This window comes from Monodelphis domestica, chromosome 1 (genome assembly GCF_027887165.1).
Source record: "Monodelphis domestica isolate mMonDom1 chromosome 1, mMonDom1.pri, whole genome shotgun sequence".
Classification (NCBI taxonomy): domain Eukaryota; kingdom Metazoa; phylum Chordata; class Mammalia; order Didelphimorphia; family Didelphidae; genus Monodelphis; species Monodelphis domestica.
This window is the reverse complement of record NC_077227.1, coordinates 698069332-698083155: the sequence shown is the minus strand read 5'-3', so window position 1 is coordinate 698083155 and position 13824 is coordinate 698069332. Positions and strand designations below refer to the sequence as shown.

The following is a 13824-nucleotide window of genomic DNA, read 5'->3' as shown; positions in this document are numbered from 1 at the left end:
TTTTCAGTTACATATAGAAACAATTTTTGGTAATTGTTTTCTGACATTTTAGGATTCAAATTTTCTCCCTCCTTTCCCTCCCCAAGGCAGTAAATAGTCTGATATAGGTTACTCCAGTACTTTCATGCTTTCCATATTTTCATTCCATTCAGTAATTGCCAGAGACCTAGCACCTAGGTGGTGCCTCAGAAGAAGATAAGTATTCTATGATGCAGAGATGAGAAAGTCTGGGACTTTCTCAGTGATACATGGTACCTTTACAAAAACTAACCATGTAATGGGGCCATGAAGACTTCACAAAAGAAAAAAAAAGGAGAAAGCAAATCATTTGTGGATAATCTGCAATAAAAATCTAATTTAACTTTTAATTAAATTGCCAATGATCTGTATTGCTTGTTACATATTACAAAACCACCTGCCCCAGCACCAATACATAAAAGGGAAAACTGAGGCAACTGAGAATAATGTATGTCTTAAAAAAAAAAGAAAGAGGGACTGAATGAGATAGAATTGAGTGTGCTATTCTCAGAATGAGCATTCAGCTCACAGAGGCTAGTTTGTTACCTTGTGTAAAGATCCTGGAGTGCTTTGCTATTTCTTTTTCCAGCTTATTTTACAAATGAGGAAACTGAGGCAGAGTGAAGTGACTTGCCCATGGTCACACCGTTTGGAAATGTCTGAAGCCAGATTATAACTCAGAAAGATGAGTCTTGTTGACTCCAAGCCCAGTGCTCTATCCACTGTACCCCCTAAATGCACCGATTTTATGGATGAGGAAACTGAGAGTGTGAGATAAATGCTGTCCCAAGATGGTGGCTAAGCTTTGTGTGATCCTGCCTAAAAGCCAGCATTAGGGAGGGAAATTGTTCTTAGGTTCATTCTGTGCCCATGTGGGATTGTTAATATTCAGGGAGCACCTTGTTGGGTTTGATGAAAGGAAAGACAGACATTTCTAATAGAGTCTGAGATAAAGTGATTAATATGCCCTTCACATATGTGTGTTGTGTTTATGTCCAGGTGTTTTTAGTTCTTTTGGGTGGTTTTTTTGGGGTGGGAGAGGCTGTAGAGTGCCAAGCAGGGAAAGGGAACCCAGTATTGTACATCAACATTAGCATGGATGTTAAACGTTTAAGCAAAAACTAATTGTATAGGGTAGGTACTCTCTGGTTTCAGGCATCCACTGAGTCTTGGAGTATGTCCCCTCAGAGGATAAGGGCGGTGGTGGTGGTGGTGTCTTCTGTAAAATGCTGTATAAAAATGTACAGTGTACTGCTATCTTTAGTATTGACAAATAGTACCATTTGGTAATTGGCATTAATTGGTAATTTAGTTATTGGTAAAAAAAGTTTCTTTAATTTATCAGCCAAATTTTATTATACATATGTATGTACAAGAAAATCTCATTATATATGGGGTCTACAGGTGTTCCCCTATATCTGGGATTTCAGCCTGGAAACTTCATTTCCCACAAATGTGGGACTCTTCTGTGTATAGCAGACAAAATATTCTTGTGTCAGAGAATGGAGTATTTTAATTGTTGTGAACGAATTGCTTTCTGTAAGGCAAGAAAGAAAAATTTGATGCAACTAAAGTCCCTCGTTTATGTTTGTTTGGGGGGGATGTTTTTTTTCTAGAAGAAAAGCACTCTGGAGAAGAGAAGAGTGATTGGGATTTTGACGGTGAAGGAAAACGAAGTAAGCACTTTTCTTTTGTATACGTAGAATTGTAGGGATTGTTTATCTCACATTTTGAACCACATAGCACTTACTAATCCCATTTGTCCATGACCGGATTGTGGTTGTGCTGGCTCACTTCAAGGAGGCCTCAGAAAAATAGAGTGACTGAGCTTTAGCGAAGTAGAAGAGGGCCGGAGGATCTAGGCTAAGGGGTCTTGGCCATTTTCATATCAAACCCCTTTACCAGTCTGATTGCGGAAGCGATGGACCCCTTCTTAGGAGGATTAAAAAGGAAACCAATTATATTGAAATATACTAAGCAAAATATTTTTAAAAGCAAGTTCGCAGACTGCAGGTTAAACATTTCTGATCTAGGCTTAGCCCTTCATTTTTAGAGGAGTAAACTGAGGCCCAAAGAGAGAGTCAAAGGGTTTTTAGCCATAGATGCCCAAGACAAGATTTGGACTAGACTCATAACTGAGTCGAAAGGAAATTGAGCCCTTGTGGTTCACTCAATTTCTACAATTTACCATTTACTGCCCTAATGCCCTCAGCTCCTTCACCTGCTCCATTTTTCTAATTTAAGCATGTTTGCCTTTCTATAGGCAGCCTGCTCACCAGATTTATTGGCTCCAGATCCAGTGTGGGGCCCCAGTCAACATAGCCCACTGTGCCTCAGAGCTCTGCGCTTCAATGATCCATAAGCCTCAGGCTTCCTACCATTAGGAACAACATAGGCATGCCTATCAGAACGCTAGCTTGTAAGAATAAAAAGTCTGTGATGGGCCGCAGGTCTTAGAGGTTCTTTGCAAAATGATAGACCAGTGGACTAAACACGCTTTCCAGATGCCAGTGATTTTTAGTTGACCAGTCAAGACGAGGGAGCTTGTCCGGGCCTTTTTTTATCCGTCCATCTGGCTCTTTGATGACTTAAGGAAGGAGGACGGTGGAAACGTGGGTCTGGGCTTCCATCTTTCTCAATTACATTCGTTTGGATGAGCTGCTTTCTTGCTGGTCCTTTCTTCCTCTGTAGACGGAATGACTGGATCTTCCAGCCGCTAGTCTGCTCTAACAGCCCATGGCTCTTCAGAGGGCACTTCTGAGGCTGTTTTCTTCTTTGTTTGAAGGCCTCACACAAAGCAGCCTTTGGAGGCTATGACCCAGATTGAGAAGTAAGGGCACGGGCTACAGTGAAATTATGAGCATCACCATCATGGCTAGAATGGGCTTGGAAACAGAGAAGAAAAGCAGTTTAGATGTCTGAAGAATTTGGTCAGAAAATTGGGTAACTTAATGTCTTTCCTATATGCTTCCCTCTTCCCAGGCCAAGAGCGATATTTGGATTGCATTGATGGCAGTTGTATTGAGGAATGGCTGTTTAAAGTGCCCCAGATCAACACCTTTTTAAATATGATCGTCAGGCGAGGATTTCTTGTTTTGAATTCTCAAGGAGAGTTTTCCAATTTCATCCCAGAGTGTAAAGATGCCAAAGAATTAAAGAGCCTCCTTAACATTCCTGCCATTATTTACATCAACTCTCACCTGCCTTTAAATTTGCAGCAGTCATGGAGACTGGTCTATTCTTCTCACATTCACGGCCTCAGCTTTACACAATTTTGTACGAGTATTATAGACAAAGGTCCCTGTTTATTAGTGATAAAGGACTCTGATGGCTTTATATTTGGTGGCTTTTCCTCTCATTCATTGGAGCTGAAGAGCCAATTTCAAGGTAAATCTATATCTAGCAATTTTTTTGTAGTCACGAACCCTGAAATTGGACATTTTAGACAGCCACAGCAGGAAGGCCGTCCTCTTTGAGTCTTCTGATGATTTTTCCTAACACTTTGAGAGAATAATAATGCCTCCTCTTTGTATAGTTCTTACTGCCCTTAAAGACAAGAGATGCCTTCTGTAGGGGAAGGACCAGGCTAGTCAGCCTATAGAGTTCTTCTAGCTGTAAAGCCTGTGAACTTCATAGCAACCCTTGGCATGCAGGAGGCAGGGCAGGGCAGCGAGGATGCTCTCCATGTGAGGGTCTCGCCCTCTACTGGAATGAGGAGAAGAATTTCCATCCGTTAGTTTTCAGGGATGCTTGTACTCGGGCCCACCAACACTCGCTCATATGCTGTGGGCTTGCAGTAGGCTGTATCTTATCGGTCATCTCGCTCATCTTATTCAGAACTCTCCACCATCCAGCCTTGGGGTGGTAGAAGACAAGTGGAGGCCCAGCTGGTCTGCGCTTACGTTCCTAGAAAGAAGTCCAGCAGAGGGCAACCTTCTATTGAAGGTGCCAGCAGGGCAGCCTAGACGTCCCAAGGACTATCGAGGTTGCCAAGCGTGTGCGTGCTCTTCCCTGGAAATGTAGCTTTGTGTGATGTGAGAACCCCCAGGTTGGGCAGTAGCGTGTTATCTCATGTTCACTCACACCCTTGGCATCGGGCTCATCTCAGCCGTCGGGGCTGTTCTGCTCTGGACCTGCAGCCACAGCCCAGAGCCCCCGGCCCATATTCTGTGATCCAGGACATGGAGACCCTCGCTGTTTCCTTGTGTGTAACATGAGGAGTTTGGACTGCCCAGAGAAGGGCAGTTGGGGTGGTGAAAAGAGCCCTGGCTTCAGAGAGTGACACTAGCTTGACTCCTCAGCGCCTCTCGGAGCCTTAGATGCCTGATGCAGAAAGCGCAAATGATATCGTTAGAATACTTGCTGCTCATAAAGCTTCTTGTGAGTTAAGTGCTTAGCATTAACAGGAACTGCTCTTTCTTCATGCACACTTTCTAGACTTCAGCTTTCCTATTAAAAGTAAACCTCACATGAAGGATAGAAAACAATTTAAATACTTATATCGATTCATATTTCAGAGGAAAATGACTCTTATCAGAAGCCCACAGTCCAAGGCAGTAACTGAGTATGTCCTGCAGATACTGACTTCAGAACCCACCTAATCGTTCCCTGTCTCCTCCAGGAGAGAGAACTACTTTAAAAAAAAACAAAAAATGAAAAAACCTTAATGCTTCATCTGTTATAAATCATGACTAGGGTTGCCTCTTATTTTCTGAAACATATGTTTTGGCTAGACTCTTTTTCTTAAATGCCCTTAATCATCAATGATGCAAATAATGATTTAATTTTTGGCTATTTTTAGGGGACTCTAGATGCTTCCTCTATACCATTTCTCCCAACATTGCAGTGTATAAATACAGTGGATACAATGATCACTATATGTATTTAAATAATGGACAACATACTATACCAAATGGATTGGTAAGTAAGAAAGAATTTATTGATGAAAGTTTTCACCTGTCTAATGAGAGTCAACAGCCTACCCTCATTGAAATTTGGTCCTCACATTTCCCTGATGCTCGGAGGTGTCCTTAGGTTCCTAAAGGTGGTGCTGGTGCCATCTAAGTTTTGGCAGGTCCTGCCAGCCTGGGAGGACCCCCCCATCATAGGCCTGTTGTGAGTTGCCATTTCCTTTTCCATCTCTTTTTACAGATGAGGAAATGGAGGCCACCAGGATTAAGTGACTTGCCCAGAGTCAGCCAGATTTGAACTCATGAAAATGAGTTTCTGATTCCTAGCCCATTGCTCTATCTACTGCTCAAACTAGCTGCCCTGATAATTACCCTTTGGAATTATCTTGGGTCATTGTGTTGAGTCACTCACTAAGCCTTTCACAGTTGACACTCTTATTATACAAAATTGGTGTTATAATGTAAATTCTTCTTTGAGTTTTGTACACTTCACTTTCAGTCAGTTCCCACAAGTCTTCCTAGGTTTCTTTGAAACCATCCCCATTCTAATTTCTTATAGTGTACTAGTATTCCATCATATTTATAACTATAACTTAGTTTATCCATTTCCCAATTGATGAACATCCCCTCCATTTCCAATTCTTTGTCACCACAAAAAGAGTTGGCATAAATATTTTTGTATACGTGGGTCCTTTTCCTTTTTCTTTGATCTCTGGGATATAGACCTAGTAACAGTACCACTTGGTCAAAGAGTTTGCACAAGTTAATGGTTTTTTAGGCTTTCCAGAATGGTTAGACTAGCTTACCATTCTACCACCAGTGTAATTGTGTACCCACTTTTCCACGTCCTCTCCAACCTTTGTCATTTTCTTTTTCTGTCCTGTAAGCCAATACCTGCCTGTTCATCTTCTTGGGCCTCACATAAATTTGTTTTGTTTTCCTATGAATTTTAAAAATGAGACCTTTATCACAGAGACTTATTGCAAAGATTTTTTTCCCTCCAGTTTGCTGTTGCTAATTTTATCTGCATTGGTTTTGTTAATACAGAAGCTTTTTAATTTTACCTAATCAACATTATCCATTTTGCCTCTTGTGAATTTTTATCTCTTATTTGGTCTTGAACTCTCTTTCCCTCTCCATAGATTTGACAGACAATTTTTTCCATGCTCTGTTTATTCTCTATTTATATAAAGAATGTTTTGTAATTGTGTTCTTATGGTTCTTGTGTGTGTCCTGGAAGGTAGACTTCAAGTATTTTATACTATTTATAGTAATTTATTTTAAATGGAATTTCTCTTTCCACCTCTTCCTACTGGCTTTGTTGTTAATATATAGAAATACTGATGATTTGTGTGGACTTATTTTATTTCTTGCAACTTTGCTAAAGACTTATAGGCTTGACATTTGCACTAGAGTGTTAATTTAGAGTCTACATCCCTAGGTCTGAACTTATTGAGGAAAGAAAGGGAATCTTGGAGGTCAGTAGACAATAGCTATCAGAATTTTCATTGGGTGGGAGATACAGATTGAGTGATCCTCAAAGGACAATTTCCTGAATGATGGTGGTAGAAAATGAGTTTGAAAATGGAGATAGGAAGTGAGGAGTGTTCCAGTTCCCCCACTTTATGTGACATATTTTGCCCTATTTTAACTACTATGAGAATGATAACAATTTTTTAGAGTAACATATATCATCATTCCTTATAGGAATATATGCCCTTTAACCTTATTGAAGCTATTACAATTTTCCTCTTTTTTGTTTACCTTTTCACACTTCTCTTGAATTTTGTGTTTGGGCCTCAAATTTTCCGTTCAAGTCTTGTCTTTCCTTCAAGAATGTTTGGAAGTTTTTTATTTTATTAAATGACCATACTTATACATACATATAGTCAGTTTTGCTGAATAGTTGATTCTTGGTTGTAGATCAAGTTCCCTTGCCTTCCAGAATATTATATTTCTAAGTCTTATGGTCCTTCAGTGTGGAGGCAGCCAGGTCCTGTGTGATCTTGACTGGGGCTCCTTGATATCAGTTTCTTTCTAGCTGCTTATAATATTTTCTCCTTGGTCTGGGAGCTCTTGAACTTGGCTATAGAGTTCCTGGAAATTGTCAATTGAGGACTTAATGCAGGAGGTGATCTGTGGATATTTTCAATATCCATGCTCTTGTTCAAGGATATCAGGCCAGTTCTCTTGGATAATTTCTTGTAGTATGATGCCAAGTCTTTTTTTCTGGTCACGGCCTTCAAGTAGCCCAATAACTCTTAAATTGTGTCTCTTGGATCTATTTTCCATATCTGTAGTTTTTTTGATGAGGTGTTTCGGGTTTTGTTCTGTTTTTTTCATTCTTTTGATTTTGTTTTATAAAATCTTGATGCCTTGTGAAATCATTAGATTTAAGTTGTTCAGTTCTAATTTTTAAAGATAAAATTTTGTCAATAACTTTTTGATCCTCCTTTTCTTTTTGAACTATTTTTCTTTGTAACTCATTCTCTTTGTCTTTTCTTTTTTTTTTGCCTCATTTTCTAGCTGGTCAATTCTGATTTTCTTGTTTTAGTTCATGTGCCTCTGTTTCCAGATGACCTATTTTGCTTTTTTAAGTTCTTTTCCTAGTTTTCTTCAGCCTGTGTTAATTTGTTTTTTTTTTAATCTTTTTTGAGTTTTTCTAGAGCCTGAATCCAGTTTGCTGGAGTTTCTGAGGTTTTGCTTAATGTTCTTTGGTCTGCTTCTGTTCCATCTGTTCTTGGTTGTTTTTCTGAATAGCAGTTTTCAGTTGTAGTTTCTTTTTTCTTCTTCTCCTGTTTACGCATATTTCCTCTTTCCCCACCTCCTTGTGGGCTGTTTAATTGCTCCTGTGTTTGTTTGCTGGCTCTGTGAATTCAAGCTTTTCTGTCCTCTAAAGGCTTCTCTGCACAGCTGCTATATTGGATTGGGCCAATTGAGCTGATCTGCAGAGCTGAATATGCCCTGGGGCCAAAACTTCCTGCCAGCAGAGGCCTGAGATGGAGGTGTGGTGGCTGAAGTGGTGGCTTCGACCAGTTGGCCCTCTCCTCTGCTTCTCTCCTTCAACTGCCTCCTTGCCAGCTGAGGCTATTGCATTTGGTTTTCTGTCCCTTACTTCAGCCAGCAAGCCAGGGGAGGGGAATCTCTGTCCCTAAGCGGGCATGAAGAGGCCAGTCCAGGAATCTGATATGCCATGGAGTCATCACAGTGTTGGATGGAGCCAACACATTGTTGGCACTTAAATGGTTGATAACTTTGATAATTATCTTTGATGCTCTCTGTTCCTGGTCTTTCTTAGGGTTATTATATCTGTGATTTTGTCTTTTTTGGATATTCCCTTTCTAGCATGGATTGCAGTGCCTTTGTGTCTCAGTAGATGGTCCTTATGAGTTGTTGGGCTTGAAATTCCTCCCCTGTGGCCAACAAGTTGTTGATGGACATTTTAGTTACATAGTTAGTCCACTACCAAGCTCATTCTTGGAATCTTTACTCAGTTATCTCCATGCCAGGAGGAAACATTGCAGGAAGCCTTTAGTAGAGATTCAGTAGTTTATGTTTATTTTTAAAAGATCTAAATAGTTATTTCTCTTTTAAAAAAATGAACTAGGATTATGTTGTTTTGTATTTTAAAACTAAGTAATGTGCCTTTCTGGGCTAGACTCTTTTTTATGGATTTCCTTGCTATTCTGTTTCCTTTGTAGGGCATGGGAGGTCAGTTTGAACATTTTGGGCTTTGGATTGATTCTGATTTTGGGAAAGGACACAGCAAAGCAAATCCAAGATGTTCTACTTACAATAGTCCTCAGCTATCAGCCAATGAATACTTTCATTTGGAAGCCTTAGAGGTATGGGCGCTTGGGAGTTTCGTGCCTACCAGGGTAAGTAATCAAAACACTCTAAAAATGTGTAGCTGTTGTCTTGAGCATATAGTCACTGCTCTATGTCACTGGTCTTCTCTTCTTCCCCCCAATATGTTTTCTTAAACCAGGGATAAATCACTTTAAGTATCATAATATAGATGGTTGGATTCTAGGCTTTAGAGGTAGGAATGATCTTGGGGATCATTTGACAAATGAAGAAATGCTGACCTAGAGCAGTAAATAACATGACCCAAAGCACACAGGCAATGGAGCCAGGTTCTGAACAATGGCTCTTCAACTTTTCTGTTAGGCCTTACTGCCTTTTCAACTGCTTTTCAGCCTTTTTGTGGCCTCTGCTCACTTCATGCTATTATAAACTGGCAAATTATAACACCATTTGTTTGTGGGTGGAGGTTGATTAAGTGGTCCTACAGCTAGAAGGTGGCAGAATCAGAGTGAAGGTCTTCCTGACTCTAAGGCTAATGTGTTGACTTTCAGGAAGATACCTTTTATTTAGGCTCTGTAAATTTACTTCTTTCTCTCCCCTAGCCATCATTAGCTTTTCTATATAAATATAGAATTTCATTACATATTTTCTAATTACATGGAAAAATTGTTATTAACAAACATTTTTGGAAATTTTGAGTTTTAGATTCTCTCTCTTCCTCCTGCCCATCTTCCTTCCTTAAGCAAGCAGTTTGATCTCAGTTATACATGTAAAGTCATGCAAAGCATTTCCACATTAGCCATGTGGCAAAAGAAAACACAAACCAAATAAAACAGTAAAAATAAAGTTACAAAAGGTATGCCTCAGTCTGAATTCAAAGTTTGTAACTTCTCTCTGGAGGCAGATAGCATTTTTCATCACGGAATTGACATCATGAATAATTTGGAATTGTCTTGGATCATAGTCTTGCTCAAAGTAGCTAAGACTTTCACAGTTGATCATCCTTGCTATTATTCTGTTCAGTGTTGTGCTGATTCTGCTCACTTCACTTTGCATGAGTTCATGTAAGTCTTCCCAGGTTTTTCTAAAACCCTCTTTCCCCTCATTTCTTATAGCACAATAGCATTGTCACAATCACAGACTACAACTTGTTCAGTCATTCCCCAATTGATAGGCAGCCCCTCAATTTCCATTCTTTGCCACTACAAAAAGAGCTGCTAAAAACATTTTTATACAAACATGTCCTTTTCCTTTTTTTTTTTGGTACTTTTTGGGATATAGATCTAGAAGTGGTATTGCTAGGTTAAAGAGTATGCACAGTTTTCTAGCCCTTTGGGCATAGTTCCAAATTATTCTCCAGACTGGTTGGACTAGTTCACTATTCCATCAACAGTGCACTAGTGTCCCAATGTTTCCCTTTCAGCTTTTGTCATATTCCTTTTCTATCATGTTAAGAAAATCTGATAGATGTGAGATGGTACCTCAGACTTGGTTTGATTTGCATTTTTTTAATCAATAGTGATTTAGAGCATTTTTTAAAATGTGGCTATTGATGGCTTTGATTTCTTCTTCTGAAAACTACCTGTTAATATCCTTTTCTTATTATCACCTGGGCAGTGGCTTGTATTTTTATAAAGTTGGCTCAGGTCTCTCTATATTTGAGAAATTAGGTCTTCATTAGAGATCTTTTTTCTGAAATTTTTTTTTTCCATTTTCCTGTTTTCTTTCCAATATTGACTGCATAGTTCTATTTGTGCAAAAGCTTTTTGTGTAATTGAAATGATCTGTTTTATTTTCTGTAATCTTCAACTCTGATTTTGTCATAAAGTTTCCTATTATTCATAAACTGACATACATTTTTCTGTGGGCCCTTTATTTATGATATCACCTTGTATGTCTAAATAAATTATTCATTTTGACTGTCTCTTGGTCTATGCCTAATTCCTACCAAACCACTTTCCAGTTTCCCCAACAGTTTTTGTCAGATGTTGAGATCCTACTCCAAAAGCTTGGACCTTTGGGTTTATTTAGGCCCCTTCTTTCCTTAATCTGATTTTCATTGATATTGATTCTAAGGGTAACAGATATTAAAGGGTTATTAAAATATTATTAGAATAAAAAGGGAAAGCAATATCTAGTCCAACTTTTTTCTTTATGGAAATACTACATTTAAGCATATTTTAACAAGGTCAAGAATTAGTTTACATTGGTTTTTGCCTCTTCTAGGCTGTTAATCACATGCACTCTTATGTTGATGGTGTAAACCTTTTTCTTCCTCTGCTTTTTTCCTTAGTTAACCAAAAAGAGGAGTGTTCTGGATTCTGAAAAGGAAGTGCACACCCTGTTAGAAATGATTGGGAAAAGACATTACTCTGATGTACGAAGAAGAAGCTCAAATTTAGAAGATGAATCCGATTAAGGTGCGATTCTCAGCTACCCATGAGGGACCAGGTCTGCTCCTCCTCCTCTGTCTTCAACGTTTATCTTTTGTTTTGTTTTGTTTGATTTTTAAATCCTCATCTTCTGGCTTAGAATCGATACTCAACATCCATTCCAAGGCAGAAGAGCGGTGAGGGCTGAACGAGGGGGCCCTTGCCCAGGGCCTCGCATCTAGCAAGTATCTGAGGCCAGATTTGAACACAGGACCTCCCATTTCTAGGCCTGGCTCTCGATTCTTTGAGCCGCCTAGCTGCCTTTTTTTTTTTTTTTTTTGAGAAAAATCATTACTAGGTCTATTTTAATAGTGCCAGGTGGGGATGAATGCCTACTATTTCTGGGTTCTAGGCTGTGAGGGAGAGGACCAGGGACCCTTCCACTCTGAAAACCAGATCAGGAGATCAGATCCAGGGGAGACACAAGCAAAGTCCAGACCCAGGTAGGAAGGGAGGTCCGGGTTTGGGGAGGATCTCCCAGGAGCAGGGCGCTCCGGCCCTCCAGAATGGGCAGGCCCTTCACGTCCGCAGAGATGCCTTCAGGACGGTACACTCGTCGGAGTGGGGAATCTTCTTGGCCATCCTGCCTTCGGTCCCTCTCGTGGGGGCCCTTACAGCACAGAGGTTTCTGGGTTGCCTTGTATGTCCAAAGTACTGTGTGGCTGATGTAATGAGTGATGTCATGAGTTATTCACCATGTGATGAAGGACGTGCCACTGATGCCACATCTCGCTTCTAGAATGGCCCAAGGTCGGACTGGACGAGTAAAATGATACCCTTTGTGGCTCCGCCTGATAGCCTGTGACATTTCAGAAGGTCTCCTGGAGATCTTAACTATTCAGCCACTCAGGGAAAGTGCTCTCAGGAGTGGGCTCTGTTGAAGTGTCTAAAATAAATGCACAGAGGCTGAGCTTTTGGTATCTCAGCAGCCTATTTGCCGGCAGTGCAAGCTTTCCGACTTTGGAGGAGTGTAGCACGCACAGTTTGTGTTTCTTGTTTCTTTACTCAGGGATAAGGTCAAGATAGTTGATGTTGGTTACCCCCAAACGTTCTAGAAGCTCCTTCAGCCTCGGCTACTTTTCAGAGACAGAAATTATAAAAAATTATAGAAAATTCTATGTATAGAAAAAAACTATGTAGAAAATCTATGTTTGTTTCCACATACTCAATAGCCTATTGGGCATATTTTAACCCTCTTGATATGGAATGTTTCCTCATTTTCCAAATGGAAAAACCAAAGCCTAGCGAAGGGCAGAGCCAGTCAGGGGAGAAATACTGCATTGTAATAAAGTGGTCATGGAGACAGCTGTAGCGCAGTCTGGTGCCTCTGTCCTGTGACTCACAAAACGTGAAATTATCCTATTTTCTATTCCAGATGAATCATTTAATTACTAAAAGCACCAGTAGAACTTCCTAGGAGTTGGGCTGAAGTGTACCTTGCAGACCCTAGACACGATTGTGTACAGAGGTGCTGTCTGCCTTTCACCTGTCCTAATTAAAAATATACGAGGGTCAAAGGAAATAAATAGGCAGTTTTCTGAGGAAGAAATGAGAGAAATACAAATTAGGACGTCTATACAGTTTTTACCTCTTAGCCATCAGAGCGACAAAGTTGATGGGGGAAGGGAAATGATATGCTAGAGAGGCTGTAGGAAAACTGGTTTACACCCTGAGCAAATTATAGAATATGAACGTGATGGGATACGATTGCCTTGTAAGGGATGATGCAAGGGATGGTTCCAAAGATATCTGGGAAGACTTGTATGAACTAATGCAGAGTAACGTGGGCAGAACCAGAACAGCGGCCAGAGAAACAGAAACATTGTGAAGTGATCTTTTAGAAAGTGGCCAATTGGAAAGACGTGGAGACTCAGATCAGTGACCAGCTGCCAATGTAAAGACTCTTGGTGAAACACCGCGACCATCCCCCTCCGGCACTGGCCTCAACAGGGACGATTTCTTCTGGGACGTGGCTAGTGCTAGAATTTGTGTTGCTTAACTACATGTTCGTGATGGGTTTTGTTCTTGTTTTCTCCATGGGGGAAACTGGGTGAGAGAGAGAATTTGGAGATGAAAATACAATTGAATTAAGAAAAGGATTTATGGAGCTGTTTTCAGAAGTTGTGGGTAGACTTCAAGTTCCATGATGACCTAAGCCATTGTGGTTAAACACATAGAAAATGTGGGGATTTAGGAGCTCTTAGGTTTTTGTATGATCTCCTTACTCCAGACCCATTCCACCAAGTAGCAGTGAATTATTTCAGGATTGTATTTTGATTTGCGTTGACAATATATAATCTGTTTCTCTCCAGGCAGAAAGCCTTAGAAACCAATCACCAGTCTTGGGAATAAAATTATATCTTTCAGTATAATGAGGTGTTCTCTGAAAGCAATAAGGGAGTCAGAGGTGCAAGTGAAACGGAATTATTTCTGCTATAAACTAGGTTCTTATTAGCATGCAGAGTATCTTGAACTATTATGTAGTCTTTTAACTCCTGTATTTTGTATAAATGATTTTAAAAAACCCTTACCTTCTCTCTTAAAACTGATATAAGTTTTTGTTCCAAGGCAGAAGAGCAGTAAGGGCTAGGCAAATGAGGTTAAGTGACTTGCCCAGAGTCATACTGCTTGGGGATCACACAACTATTAAGTATCTG

The 13824-nt window shown here is 40.1% G+C and overlaps 1 protein-coding gene across 9 annotated transcripts in view; it reads left to right on the top strand.

Moving 5' to 3' along the window:
- MEAK7 (MTOR associated protein, eak-7 homolog) overlaps positions 1-13824 on the top strand; it is a 54263-nt gene that overhangs the window by 26107 nt on the left and 14332 nt on the right. For 4 of the 9 annotated variants that reach the window (XR_459503.3, XR_008914900.1, XR_008914903.1 and 1 more), the window contains exons 6-10: positions 1635-1694; positions 3001-3405; positions 4820-4938; positions 8630-8806; positions 11029-11155. Coding sequence is in view for 2 of the 9 variants with exons in the window: in XM_007477239.3 (XP_007477301.1) it covers positions 1635-1694; positions 3001-3405; positions 4820-4938; positions 8630-8806; positions 11029-11154 (887 nt within the window). In the remaining 7 variants the exon portion in view is untranslated. Of the gene's footprint in view, positions 1-1634; positions 1695-3000; positions 3406-4819; positions 4939-8629; positions 8807-11028; positions 11187-11519; positions 11611-13824 lie in introns of all 9 variants that reach the window. The other 5 variants (XR_001626167.2, XR_008914899.1, XM_016427789.2 and 2 more) reach the window with 2 other exon arrangements.